The following is a 15,063-nucleotide window of genomic DNA, read 5'->3' as shown; positions in this document are numbered from 1 at the left end:
TGATAAAAGCTGATGCAGTGTTGATAAAAGCTGATGCAGTGTTGCCTCAAAAAAATCAGGCATCCAGTTAATATAATTATATCCTTGGGAATTAATTCAGCAACTATCCATAAAAGTTAGAAATACCACGCTATGCCATACACACACACCAGTGTTGAAACTGGGTCAGGTCACCTGGGTCATCCGGGTCAAATGAGTCACATTTTGTCCAGGTCATCTGGGTCTGACCCGCTTTAAAAATTATCCGGGTCTGACCTGGATTGGATCATGTATGAAGCAAATTAATTAGTTGGATGTTACAGTAGTGTATAAACGAGTCATAGTCAAGTCCTGATGCAACCCAGCTTCTTTTGTGAGCCACACCCACTTATCAGACAACTGCCTGCAGTCATATGTGCAGCCATGTTCACTTATCGGTGATATTAAAGTCTACAGGTATGCACGAAACAATGCTCATAGCTGCCTGCTGGCTTATGTGGAGCCATGCCCACTAATTGATTGTTGTACTAGATGTGCTCTAAACCAGCTTCTTTCATGAGCAATGCCCACTTTATATCAGGAATGTGTCATACTGTTTTTAAATATGGTGTATTAGGTATGTGCAAAGCCACACTGACTTGCAGGAAACATACCTTGCTTTCTGCAAACTTACATGGAATCATACCCATTGACCAACACCATTAAGTATAGACACCCTTGTGCTTAATACACTAGTCGACACTCAAAACGTAGCTTTTGGTGCATACCTCACTTTTAATTAATCCGGGTCACATCCAGGTCTGACCCGGCTATCCAGGTCAGCGGGTCACCCGGGTCAGCAGTAGTGATCTGGTTTCAATGCTGACACACACCATACTATTACTAATTTTACAATTAATTCATCAATTACATTGCTATGCAGTGCTAAGTAAGTGTAGCTCAAACAGAAGTATCTTCTCAACTGTTTTATAGTTTTCTTACACAAAATCTCTCAAGCAAAGCCCCAAAAGTGCATTTGAGCTTTGTCCGTGTACAAAGGGAACACACTTTTTAACAACACGTGGTCTGCAAAAAAAAAGGCTGGCCACGTAAGATTAGGCAAGCCCCCATTAAGTGGTTACAGTGAAGGGCCGCAATCCCTTCAAGTAAACATGATGAAAACAGTTCATTAGAAAGCTAACCTTCAATACACTCCATAAGCCTATTTATTTTCCATGGCTTAAAGCTTGTTTGTTCATGAAGATGGTGGACAGACACACATATATGCAGACACTCACTTTCCCCAGACACACATCCACAACCAGCCTTTGGGCATGCACCTGGTTTAGGGGTAATAATAATAATAAAAGTGTGCTGGAAGTGGAGCTTTAACTCATAAAATTATCTGAACTCGTTAGAACAAGTTGACAAGGGTTCTATGCTATTTAGAGACCCGAGGATGATGCAGGTAGCCTTGCCCACATTGTCTGAGGGGCTCTAAATATTGTAGAAACTAGTGATGTCGGCTTAGGTAAAGGAAGCGTGAAAGAAGTGGCAAACTGTGCGTACTAGCATTGGCTTAAGTCGAGTTGATCATGTCAGTGTCACTGTACCAGTATGACATTCATAACATTAAGAGTGGCTAGACCCAGTTGCTTAATTAATCTGCAACTACTTATTTTTTCTGTGTAGCCACACCCTTGTCATGCCCACACAGGCCCTTTTAGGTCATGTTTATGGTCACAAATGTCTGAAGACTCACCCACATTAAAATTTGTTAATTTATATTTGTCTTGTTTTGTCCATAAAGTAAGCTATACTGTGGGTGTTAGCATCGAGATTTTTGTATTGTATTGTATTGTACTAATGCTTTACAGTGACCAGCACTGAAGGTCTGACAGCAACATGTGCTGCAGCCTTATTTATCCTTTGAGTTTATTGTGTTAGTGCCAAACCATGACATTGGTGTATTGAATACCTAAATCTGAACACTAATGATGCTTTGTCTTGTCCAGAAAGTAAGCTAATAGTAAGGACATTTTGTTTTTGGTTTTGCCAATTTTTGTTAAACAACCACCAGCGAGACCACAAATTACTAACTATTTAGGAACCCCACCACATGTGTACATGTCTATTGGATTTAGTAACCTCAGACATCAAAGGAAATATTATGTAAAATTTTAACCAGAAAATTTAACTTCAATATTTGTGACTGTCTCTGGGAAAACCGGTCTTATCGCCCATTTAAAAGTATCGAGAAACGTCGGTTTTAAATATTCAGTGTGTTGTAGCTGTCCAATGGTGGTAGCTACGCACACCAATTTTTCATACGTTTCACAACATTTTCTTACCTTCCTGATCATCCACTGAAGAAGTAGTCAACAGCTAAGTTTCCTGCCATTTTAGATAGTTTTTAAACTGAGGTTGTCTGTATCAGGCGAGCTCCAGAAGGGTGGGAGGTGGGGGCCCTGGAAGGCGGGTAAGATGGTGTTCAAAAATTGAAAAGAAACGTGCTGGGATGAAGTTATAGGCCATTCAGGGCTCAGAACTGGCTAAAATGAAAGGAAATTTACAGCACAGGTCATTGTCCAACACCATGAAGCTGTACAGTTACACACAGCCATCTCCTGGTTGGCCAGGGCTCCATCAAGACCCCAGACCACTCGTACGGCTCGCCACTGTGCTCTAAAAAAGCAGCCAGCAAAAGCAGACCACTTTACTCTGGTCGACTGTGGCAGTGAAACTTGATAGTGCATTCATTAAGCTTTGTGTTTGTGTGAAAAAATCAAACTTCCTGTCTTGGGCGATAAGAACGATTTTCGTAGATCCAGTCACATTTACCCCTAGTAAATTTGCAACTTTAGTTTACTTAAAATTCTCTTTAATACGTAATAGCAAGAGTTCATAATATATATACTGAGGAGAGTATCCTACTCTCATATACTCCTGTAGAAGGGCGTATCGTGAAGTTATGACGTAACAACAAGATGTTGTGGTTTGTGACGTACGTGAAGCTGTAAAAGTACAAGAATTGTTAGCACCATTTTGCACTCTCAACACTCAGGATAGCCGTATTCGCAAATGGCCTAGCAAGAAACGCCTACGAAGCGGTTTTAACCCATGAAGGAACGATTGTAGTTCGGTGAGAAACGCTTAGAGCTGGAGTTAATTTGGTTGCTAGCAACGTTGTTAGGCACACGTTCAATCGATACCATGCTCAACTAATGACATCATTAATTATACAAAGAAAAACGGGCGAACTCAGAAGTGCTATGTCATAACTTCACAATACGCCCTTCTACAGGGTATATGAGAGTAGGATACTCTCCTCAGTATATATATTATGAACTCTTGGTAATAGGGCTGTGCAATAATTATTTCGATAAGTTTTGATACCACAGTAGTTTTTCGAAATAGGCTAAGAAACCACTTCTAACAGAATTAAAGATTCTTTCCATATTGATTACACAGCATCACAAGTAAATCAGCTCCAACTAAAAGGCTCTAAACTACCTCCATCTTTTGTTAAACAAAATCCTATTGATGACTAAAAGCAGTCTCAATCATATCGCATCTTCACAAAACTTCATTCCAAAGTAGTTTGATAGTTCCTTGTGTTATGCAAGCATGAATAACAAACAACATCATCTTGATGTCCATAACCAAAACTCTTTATAATCCAGCATAACCAAGTATCCTCTGTAATGTCTGCATGCATTTACTTTAGCATCTCACAACGCTACTGTATTAGTTTCTGACAAGCTAGCTATTGAGACTTCAAAATGCATTCATAGCTAGCTGGCTAATAGATGGTCATGTAAATGGATAAAAGGATGAAAGGAATAGACATAATTGTGAAAAGAAGTTGGTAAACAAAAAGGCCTTACATAGATTATAAAAAAAACAATTCAAGAACTGCCTTCACCTGTGTATAGCTAACAGAATGTCTCAGTGGTTATTGTAAATCAGCTAGACCTTCAAACTGAAAAAGAATTGCTCTGGTCCACATGCAGCTATTTTTGTAGTTATTCCACTCAAGCCTGGCTTGATAATCTAATCATTACTAGTATTGTACTATTGCACGAACACACGTAGCTATGTCATGTAGTACAAGTGATCGTGCAATCGCAAACACTACCAGTTAAATGACTGCATGCCGGCATGATACTTGGCAAAGATGTGCTAAAGTGCCCCACCCTTCTTTTCTATATATCACTTACGGAAGTGTCGTTATTGGGGAAGAGAAGCAAATCTTTGTATTCTTCACTCTCCAGTGCTTTTTTCTGGGCTATTAGCTCTGCTTCATAATCCACTGGATCCACTATACTCGGCTCTTCCACAACTATCGACACATCATTGGACGCAGATGTGTCCATGAGGTTTCGCACTGTATCTATCACCGTTCCGCGAGCTTCAGTGGCGGATAGTCTACTTTTGTTTTGTGCGAATTTTCGTTGCTCCGCCGCCATAATGACCAAAGACTACACCCACTACTCCTATTGTTATCCGGACTTATTATATAGTATCCGGAGTGGCTACAGCGTTATTTTCAGAACAATGCCTCCCGGTGCTATCACTGTTGTCAAGCTGCTGTTGATGCTTTCGATCATAAGGTGTCGAGCAGTTAATCAAACTACTGGTCTAAAGTATAAGTGGACTAGGGGATGGTTATCAAGAGCGTCAATTAAGCTTTGGTGAGACTGAATCTCTATCGAGGAATATGCTTTTTTTTAGATTCCTCATAAATAATGTATGAATGAAATCGTTTTTCAGAGTGTCTAAAAAGTATACAGCTACCTACTAAATAAGTACATAAGTGGCTGGAGACAATCTAGTGCTACATTGATCATGAACCACGATAGTGGGTTCACATGTTTTTTTTGCAAAAACCCTAATAGAACGCACGCCTAAAAACCACCTTGGAAAGCATCCTTCAACTCAAAACAACTCTCTGGTTGTTATTTGCAATGAGTATTGGTCCAGTAGTAAGTATCAAGTGAAAAGGAAACAGTATGTGTATTAATTTATATTAGCCTTAGGTGAAACGAATATTAAATTTTAGGTATTCGAATATTCTTCAAATTAACGAACGAATTAACGAATTATTCTTTAAGAATTTTCTGTATAATTAGGTGCTTGAAAGGGACAAAATCACTTTGATTACTACTAAAACTTTAAATGTTAAAAAAGAAAAGTCCTTTACATGTATTATTAAGATGAAAAATTATATTTTAAAATGACAGTTTTCAGTTGTCAAAATGTTTTCAAGGTTAAATGTGTACATTATCCGATTAACGAATATTTAACGAATAACAAATATTTCTTAACGAACGAATATTCGTACTATTCGTTTCAGCCTTAGATTTTTTTTTTGGGACAAAACTGAAATTTGCCATTTTGTTCATCTTTATTATTATTCATAATAATATATTTTGTTTCACAGGCATAACAAATTATGCAAGGAGAACTACGTGATAAAAAGTAGCAAGGCTTGTTGAATGAGTTAGTGTACATGTCTGTGAGGTATTTTTGGCTTTGCTTTCGAGAAGGAACAGCCCAAACCGGGCCCTTTTCTTCTTGCTCAGCCGCCATTCCCTGCGAGAAGCCATACAACGACCTACTTAAATGTCTTGAAGATGGATTTGCTTGCATATTCAACTTGTTATCCATTATATTAAAGCTTAGGGAGTTGGTTGGCAACTGACTCGCTCTCTTCTTTGACCGAAAAAGTGACTTGTTTGTTGGTTTAACCTATGGTTTAACTTGATTCAGCTCTAGAGACAAGGAAGTGATAAGTTTTTTTTGTTGTTGTCATGCCAGTAATTAGAGGAATCAGGCGCAACTGCCGGCACTACTTGATTTCACCTGAAACCATACCAATCAACGATTGTGATACTTGTATTGCTTGTGATAGACCAATTGTCAATGACTATCTAGAGTGTGTGTGGTGTGAAAGGCATCAGCGCCGAAGTTGTGCAAGGATAAGTGTTGATCAATTTCCTGCCCTTTGTGACCTTCCCAAAAACATTGTATTTTTTTGTTGTGAGTGTATCAATAAACTTCCTACTGCTCTTATCACCTACAGGGTATGATAAAGCTTGTACTACAATTGAAAACAAATTAACATCAGTACAGGATACTTTGTCCAACAGGTTTGATAGTTTAGCTGAGACAGTAAATGACCTGTCCTACCAATTAAACTGCCATGATGTAGAAAATTTGGATAATGTCTCTACAGTAAGTAGTCAGCCACCCAAACAAGAACTCTCTGATCGACTCTCCAGCAAACATCCCTTATCTGTCAAATCTATTGCTTCGATGACTGCTGACATCATATTGGAAGAAAAAGAAAAGGAAAAGAGGAGACAAAATCTGATTGTACATAATGTTCAACTTAACAGAAGCACATGCCAGAAAAAAAGAAGACATCCAGAATCTAATCACTTTATTCAACCAGTATATTGGTGTATCAGCTTCTATCACTAATGCTATACGTATTGGAAAACAAGGTAATAAACCCAGGCTAATCAAGGTATCACTCTCTTCTAGAGAAGAAACACTTACCATCCTTCGCAACCGATGGAACCTGAGAAGCAAAGAGCACCCATCACACGTCACCAAAACATTCATCACACCTGACTTGACTCCACTAGAACAACAAAAGAGCAAACAACTTCGTACTGAACTAGCTAATCTTAATAAAGAAGGAAAACATTATAGAATCAAGCATGGTAAGACAATTCTGAGGGAAGCAGCTACTTTCCAAAGCAACAAGTAAAGTCAGCCAGCTCCAAACAACCTGTACCTTTAAAACCATGTGATGAACAAAATAATAATACAACTCAGGAAGCCTATCCTGTGCAAAAAGGTTTGTTTATAGATAGTTATCCTACTGTGATTGTATAGGTGAGCGGGCCATTGTGATGCGCTACTGTAGAACATTAACTTCATTAGATCTTATGCATTGCGTGAAGTTGGCTACAAAGACATAAGAGTGTTCACTCATAGCTTCGATCTTACCGCTTACCGCTACAGACCTAAGCCAAGCACCTTCCTCTACGCGAAAGAATTTTGAGGTTTATGAACTGATAACTTTTATTCTTAATGTAATTGTTTGCAGGACTCACAGGCATAATGCCTTTTTCTCTGTATTTAATAATAATAATAATGAACTAATTACATGTGGTGCCACATGTCTGCAGTGGTTTGTGTAAGTTACAGCTGGTGACCACAGCTTGCATTTGATGCATTAATAGCCAACTTTTACTTGTCAGGATTCCATGTCTCCTGACAGTTAGCTACTTAGCTCAGTATACATAACAATATATGCTGACCTTCCAGGTTACGTATCTTGCCAGTGTCAGCCCTCCTAGCACTATCCCCACCGAACTTTCTACCTCCCTTAGCAGACCTGACTTGGTCTTGGTTTCTAAGGATTCCATCTACCTGTTTGAGCTGACCGTTCCCACTAATACCCAGCAACACTTATTGGCTGCAAGAGCTTGGAAGGAAGATAGATATGGCTCTTTACTGTATGATCTTCAACGCACTGGATTAGTTGTTCTCATTTCTATCGAGATAGGATGTCTGGGTCACTTTATGCCAGAAACATTTGCTCAAGTGGCTACTGCTTGTTGTGTGTCGGAAGAAAACTGTCCGGTCACTGTTTGAGCAGGCTGCTCGTATTGCCATCTCCTGCTCTTACAGAATTTTCAATTCTAGAGCTTCCCCGGAGTGGGATCTATTGGACCTCTTGACCTGAACCTTGTTACTTTGTAGTTATAATTTTGTACTATAAGTTAAGTAATGTAAGTCTTGCCAGGGCTCCTGCACTGATCACTCTGGCTATCAGTGTACGGTAACCCTGAGTCTAGGCCCCTGTTTGTATACTATGTATTGTCTTAATAATCAATAAGACGTTTATCATCATCATCTTGGTGTATTCATTAGTTGTTATTCCTGGATTTCCATTTCCTGTAGAACCACAAAATTTCCATCGCTATTTCCACCTTGAACATGAATTTTCAAATAATTTTATTGCTGTGTTAGTGGGTTATTTTAGTGCTTTCTTTAAGGTTTAGCCATATTATAAAATGAATAATGGCGCATCAGTTCAGGAAATATTTGAAATGGGAATCTAGGAAACAATTTGGTTAATTTGGCCCTTATACTATTAGTATTAATGATGCCAGTGTAACGATGACAACTGAGAGTGAGTGCCAAGACTATAATTTCACATGCATGTACGTATCATGACAATAGCTATAGGCATGCATGTGTGGTATCTGCCTTAGCAAGTCAGGATGCTGTCTTTAGCTATGTAGGTCTATGTAACACAAATTACAAAAATAATAAAATCGGTCACTCTGCATAGTTAATCTTTTGCTCTGATAAATCCTTATTGGCTATACCAACATGTCTAACAAGTTAATCCATAATGGATTTAGAAAAAGTACATAAACTAGATGAATCAAAAAATTGAAATTTCAAATGGGGAATAGGGATCGCTGGGGTGGTAATGTAAACCACAAATCCCTATTTTGATTTAACTAATGTAGCAAAATATTGCCGTGACAGAGTCAAAATAGAGATTTGTGGTTTACATTACCACCCCAGCGATCCCTTCTTGTTTTGTGGCTTTTTTCAGCGATCCTTATTCTCCATTTGAAATTTGAAATTTTTTATTCATCTAGTATTAAATGCAATGATTAATGCACCTATCAATGTATTGCCCCACCACCCCCCGTCGGGTGTACCTGTAAGTGGGGCTTTACAGGGGGAATTGACACAAAACTGCTGCCCCACTATGGGGAATTTGATGATCGTTCATTAAGCGCCCAAGTATTTTTTGTTGTAACTTTCTACGCTATGTCAAATCCCGAGTAAATCCCTGCATTGCAACTGGGGCCAACGGTGGGGATTTGACACGATAGGTTTACCCTACTATGGGGCATTTGACATTTGGCTGTGTCAAATCCCCACTATAGCCCCGTATATGCCCGAGGGGGGTAGTGGGGCAATACATTGATAGGTGTATAATGATTATGGGTGACTGCATCAGTTCAAAGAACTGGTTTTCAGCAGTGCCGTGCAATTACAGCATACAATATTATTGTATAATAATAAATTTTTTGGAAGACCCAGTCGTAAGGCTGCCAGTGTTTGCCAAAATTCAAGGGGTCTGAAACAAACTGGAAAACTCATAGGTTAATCTTTACTGGAAATCTGAAAATCTTTAAAATTTCCAGGTTTTCTGGGAAATTTTTGATATGACACGAGGCACTACACCCATTTTTTGTAATTGATTATTGAAATCTTCACCAGAATCTAAAGATTTTGAAATCTCATAGGCAATTTTGCTTGATTTCGGACCCCTTGCCAAAATCCAATGCTGCTTTATTGTTACCTAAGGGGGTAGGGGCTCAAATCCTTGCTCAAATTGTACTAGTTGTATTGAAAATCTTGTGATGGAGTGTATCATTATATGATGGAGTGTATCATTATGTGATGGAGTGTATGTGATATCTGGCCTGGCAAAAAAGCCAAATTAGTCTGCGACCTTGAAACAGCTACAATAGACTTACCTGTATAATTTAGCCCATGTACCATAAACTAAAGTTTGGTGAATCAAAGTGAATTCATTATTCACCAAATATATTAGCTGTTTTATATTGTTCAATATTGGCTGCATGGTAAATTTTTCGAACTTCTATCCACCAAAGTGCTGATTCACCAAATTTAATTATACAGTAAGTACATGTAGTACCAAACTTTTGTTGTTTACAATACCTGTCATGCTTAGTGTGTCTCCTTTTATTTATTCAATAACTAGCAACAAATGTAGTCATTCACTTGGTGTTGAGATACTGTACCAAGTGAAGTTAAAAGTGTTGCAAGTAAAGTTAAGCTTTGCATACAATTTGAGTATCCTTCTTTACCGATCACATGAATTTTAAAGCCATGTATGGTACCATTTGAAGAGAAAATGTGTATTATATTTTCCATGTGTACATTAATAACTTTATTTTCATAATAAAGCACAATTTATGTGAACATTACAAAACCTAGCCAATTTGTGATGAATTATTTAGAACCTGTTACCAGCACATGCAGTACATGTACCACAGAAAACTGATATGGTAATTATCAGTGTACTTTCATATTACTGATTGTTTTCTAGTGAGTATTCTTCTCAGGATTCTACGAAGTTACTGCAAAGTGAAGAAATAGATGTTTGGCACTTTCATTCTAATGCAGTAGAACTATGTACAATTATGAATAATGATGAATTAGAAGATCGCTACCATTTGTATAATTGTACTGCAACTAAACAACTAGTGGAATTAGTAAACTTGGAAAATGTAAAGGAAAGGTATGGAATGTGCATGTTGAATATGCATTCAATTCTACATGTATTTTTACTTGGAAGGAAGTGGCCAGAGCATTCTATAAATTTAAGAGCCACCAGTGCTACTAGTAATCAAAATAATTCAAATAGCAAGTCTGCTGATAGTGTTCTCTCTGAAGATTGGTTTACTAGCAATGTACGTTCTATTAATGTACTGGCATATATGCATGTAGTTTGTGTGTACACGTATATTTATCTTATTAGCACAATCTCAGTGAAATAGAAGGCTGGTACAAGACACTGGCTGCTAAACACAGTGATTTAGTGTTTATTAATGAGTCTATTGGAGTAACACACAGAAAAAAGAATATTTTTGCTGTTCACATTGGATATGGGAAAAAGCCTTCAAATAGGCCAAAGATTTATCTTCAGTGTCTGTTACATGCCAGTGAGTATAAAGTAGTTAATAAGTTGAGCCTGTAATGTCTATATTTGTCTGTCCTAACATCAACACATGTGTACAGGGTGTATGTACAGTACTAACTTTAAAAAGTGATAAAGAATTTTTATGAAATATTTCTGCATGTACTGAGATTCTGCTAAGACCATGAGCACAAACTATTGTCAAAACTGAACCGTGGTCACCTGGAATCTACCATTACTATGTAGCTATACTATACCCAGACTCCTCTGATTAAACATACAGTATAAGCATAACCATAATGATATGCTGCTCATAATCAATACATACCAATAAGGCAGTTGTATTGCACCAATCATAGGCCAACAAACAATGAGACAGTGATTTTTGACTAAGGAGATAGTCTTAATTAAGAGAGATGAGTGATATTATATTCTACAAGTACACAAAAAAAATTTGGAATTTACAACTAGAGTAGGGACCGTAACACATCGAAAAAAAAGTACTGAAACAAGCTGGAGTAACTACAGTAGTGCATGTATTAATTAAATCACATTAAAACAATAAGAAGTCTTGTATCCCTGTTGTGCATCTTTTAGCACAGTGGGGATATAACACTTCTATTGTTTTACTGTGATTTAATATCGTGCACTAGCTACTCCAGCTTGTTTCAGTACTTTTTTTCAATGTGTTATGGTCCCTACTCTAATTGAAAATTTCAAGTACTTGTTTGTTAACTTTTTTTGTAAAATAAAACTGGTGAACCCACACATACCGCATCAAAAGAAAGAAATACATGTAGCGTCGTGCCTGGCTATAAATTATCGTCTGAAAAAAGTGAAGTATCCATTACACTTCGTTGTCAGCTATGTTCAACCCGTTACACAGCATTACGAATCAAGAACTGTTCAAAAAGCACCTCTGAAAGTAGCCACTATGAAAAATACGGATGATTTCTGTTACAAAGGGAATCCATCACATGCTACCACCAAATCGGCACTTTTCGCTGTCAGCAAAGATGAATGAGACACAAAGGAGGACACTGGTAAGTCTATGAAGAATGCATTGTATGTACTGCAGTATGCTAAAAGGCACCTCTCAGGCCGAAGTGATGTCAAACAGTGAAAAGATCAAGCCCGTACGTAGCCTTAGCCGTTATCGAGTTACGCTTGTCTGAAGGCATATCAGTCAGTCAGTCAGTAGAAAATTCCGTTTCCGTTTAACCAACACTGCCTTATCATCGTCAGGGAAAAGTGAGACTGTTTTTTGCATAATTTTTTTCATTGGCCACACCCACTCCTTTGTAGTCCCTACTATACAGTACTATCATACTGTATGATACCATGTTCTATTCCACTGAAATCAACACATACAGGGATATGATAGAAATATAATATTTCTGCTCTGCTTATAATCATCACAGGCCTGATTGTGCAGTTATCAAAGCATTGGCCTGTTAACCCAGGGGTCTGAGATCAGGGAATCATACCATAGCTGGACATTTATACTTTCTTCCTTCCACTTTTGTTAATATGTACTGTACATCAATACACATGATAGTGTTTTGTGCAGCCAAGGAAACTGGCACACCGCACCATGGGTATATTGACAGGAAGAAAGAAAACGACCGTTTTTGCATTATCACTGTCTGCCAGGTAGGGTAAGTCACACAGAAAATTTGGTTAAGGGGGCATGCTACTAATTCCTATGGCTTCACATGCAAAATCTTGGTTTTCATTGATCTGTGCTTGCTTTTCAACCCCTTTTACATCAGATGTGTTTGTGGTAATTAAAAATAACCACCTCCAGTTAGAAGTACTGACTGTAAGACTCAGTTTAGTATTTTAGTCCTAAAAATGAAAATTCTACAAATTTTGGATCTAGTCTCACAGTTTTAGTTCTACGCTTCCTAAACTTTGTCATCTGCTACCTACGTATGTTTGTAACAAAAGGATGGAAATAATTTTTTTGAAGTACTTTATTATCAAATGAGCTATTGAACTCTCTAAATTTTCTATGAAAAACAGTAATCTCTTCTTTTGAAGCCATAGTAATCATTTTAAAAAAATTGTTTCCATACTTTTAAAGATAATGTTACTACAAGTCACTACAAGAATTTTTGGGGAATTTCACAATTAGCTGTAGGAGTAGAATCAATTTTAGTGCTAAAATTGCAGTGTTTTGTAACCGTGCCATAATTTGTACATACTTCAGCCAGAGGATTTCACTCAGATTTGCACTAAACAGAAGTTCAATGTCTCAACTAAATCATGTTTTCTTCATTGGGTGGAGAACAGTATCTATATTGGTTTTACAGCTTCATATAAAACACATAATTTCATTCACGGAAGCCATAGGACATAGTTGCTTGCCCCCTTAAATTTGCACCAGCCATTCGCAAGATATGGGCATTCAAAATTTCAATTTTTCCTTCATTTTTTCTTCTTAACCCTTTGAGGACCAAAGCCCAATATATTGGTCGCAAGTACATGGGCTAGTATAAGCCATTATAACTATTTATCGGTACACAGTAGAAAGAATTCGCTAACACCACGATACTCACCATGAAATTCCTGACAAAATCACACCAAGTATCACTTTGTTTGAAAAGAATCTCTGCTGCTAGGCCGCCAAGAAAAAGTAGCTCTTCCATTATCGTCTGCCATTACTCTACACCTGCTACTTTCATTGGTCATATCTCGATGGTACTTCATTGTAGCACATCAAAATAAATGCCATTAGACTCAGCATGTGATGTCGATTCGATTTGTATGCAAAAGATCACGTGACTACCTCATGAATACGTGATAAAGAAATAATGAAGCAGACATTCAGTGGAGATGACATTGCCCGTTCTTCGCTTCATATCACAAGTACTGTTTTGTGTAGACAAAACTGTTATGATATTGTTGTGTATGAAATTACCATTAAGTTAATGCCAAACAATAATCCGTCTTTGTTTTACAGAAGGCCACTGCCTTCCTTATAACACAGAGTTATGTGTTTTTCCCTACTTGAAAATTAATTTGGTCCTCAAAGGGTTAAATTAATTAAGCTGTATACATGTATGGGGGGGGGGGGGTTTCAACTTCTTTTCGCACACTTCACCACAAAAGTTGTTATAAAATGCAAACATACAACTCGATTGCCGCAAATTTTAGCACAAATAAACGTTCTATGTTTGCTATGAATCTGATAAATATCCATGGAATTATGAGCGTTTATTCTAGTGCTGGGACAAAGCTTCAACTGTTTCGTGGGTGCGAAGGTTACTGTATGTAAACTTCAAATTTTACAACTATCCTTTGAAGCTTTGTAATACACTCATAGCCTATGAAAAATGTCGTTATCTTTATTGCAACTGTTTATTCATCTTGTGCAATTGATATTCGTCTCTTCGTGATTGATCTTCATGTGCCACACCCACTTTTAAACCGTCGCAATTTAGTTTTCTACTATAGTTGTAGCCTTAAAACACCTTATAAAGTGATAGATAATGCACGGAAAATGTCCTTTTAGCCATTAGTTGGTGTTTGCCTATGCATGATTGCAGTATAGCAGACAAGCCCATTTGCAATTGATTGATCGTATCATTCAATACCACTGCTATGCATTTTCCAAATGCTCACAAACTTATTTCATAGGATTAGAAAGATTAAACTTACATGTAAGAAGGATGTGCATAAATGCAAGAAAACCTGTAACTTGAAGGCTAACACCTAAGTCTCGAATGTTCGAACATTTTAATAATGAATGCTCAAAAGTAAATTTCACTATTCGTCCCAGCCCTAATTAACTGCGTGGGAATAACTTGAAAATCAGTGTGTTCAGCCTGATCATTGTAGCGGTGCCTTTTGATGATTTGAAAAGCAATGGGATTCCACTGCAGAGTTATAAAGAATCTTAACAAGTGTAAAATTGAGATACTCTAATAGAGCAGTCACTGCAGATGGCAGTGGATGTTACAGAGGTCCAGGTCCCTGGTTCAAATCCTGGTAAGTTTGTTTCTAACATTTTGTACACATTTTCACCTGCTTGGCTGTTTACCTCACTCAATTCTCTACTTTATAAATGGAATTATAGTTTAAAGGATTTTCCCATAATACTATCATTCATCTCTTGTCTCACTAGTTTTTTTCACTTAGATCCCTACTTTATGTTTATATTAATACTGTTTTTTTTGTTTATAGCTACAGCTATGATACGAACATATGTGACTGTTTTATTAGAATATCAAACATGGCTGTTGTATTAGGACGATTGCTTTATTAGAGTATCTCGAGTGGGCCTCAGCATGCTGGAGTATACGTGATATTTAGGTGGTCCCTTTTTATTT

General features: G+C 37.5%; 2 protein-coding genes across 2 annotated transcripts in view; one reads left to right on the top strand and one right to left on the bottom strand.

Annotated features, from left to right (window-relative positions):
* LOC136241512 (dedicator of cytokinesis protein 9-like) overlaps positions 1 to 4,457 on the bottom strand; it is a 42,133-nt gene extending 37,676 nt beyond the window's left edge. Inside the window, exon 1 of the mRNA XM_066032735.1 lies at positions 4,179 to 4,457. Coding sequence (XP_065888807.1) covers positions 4,179 to 4,427 — 249 coding nt within the window. The 5' untranslated portion in view covers positions 4,428 to 4,457. The remainder of the gene's footprint in view (positions 1 to 4,178) is intronic.
* Positions 4,458 to 4,488: 31 nt separating this feature from the next.
* The window catches only part of LOC136241510 (carboxypeptidase B-like), a 30,078-nt gene continuing 19,503 nt past the window's right edge, over positions 4,489 to 15,063 (top strand). The window contains exons 1-4 of the mRNA XM_066032734.1: positions 4,489 to 4,652; positions 10,139 to 10,330; positions 10,388 to 10,502; positions 10,571 to 10,754. Coding sequence (XP_065888806.1) covers positions 4,516 to 4,652; positions 10,139 to 10,330; positions 10,388 to 10,502; positions 10,571 to 10,754 — 628 coding nt within the window. The 5' untranslated portion in view covers positions 4,489 to 4,515. The remainder of the gene's footprint in view (positions 4,653 to 10,138; positions 10,331 to 10,387; positions 10,503 to 10,570; positions 10,755 to 15,063) is intronic.

The sequence above is a fragment of the Dysidea avara genome, chromosome 12, assembly GCF_963678975.1.
Source record: "Dysidea avara chromosome 12, odDysAvar1.4, whole genome shotgun sequence".
NCBI lineage: Eukaryota > Metazoa > Porifera > Demospongiae > Dictyoceratida > Dysideidae > Dysidea > Dysidea avara.
This window is presented reverse-complemented; position numbering and strand designations above follow the sequence as displayed.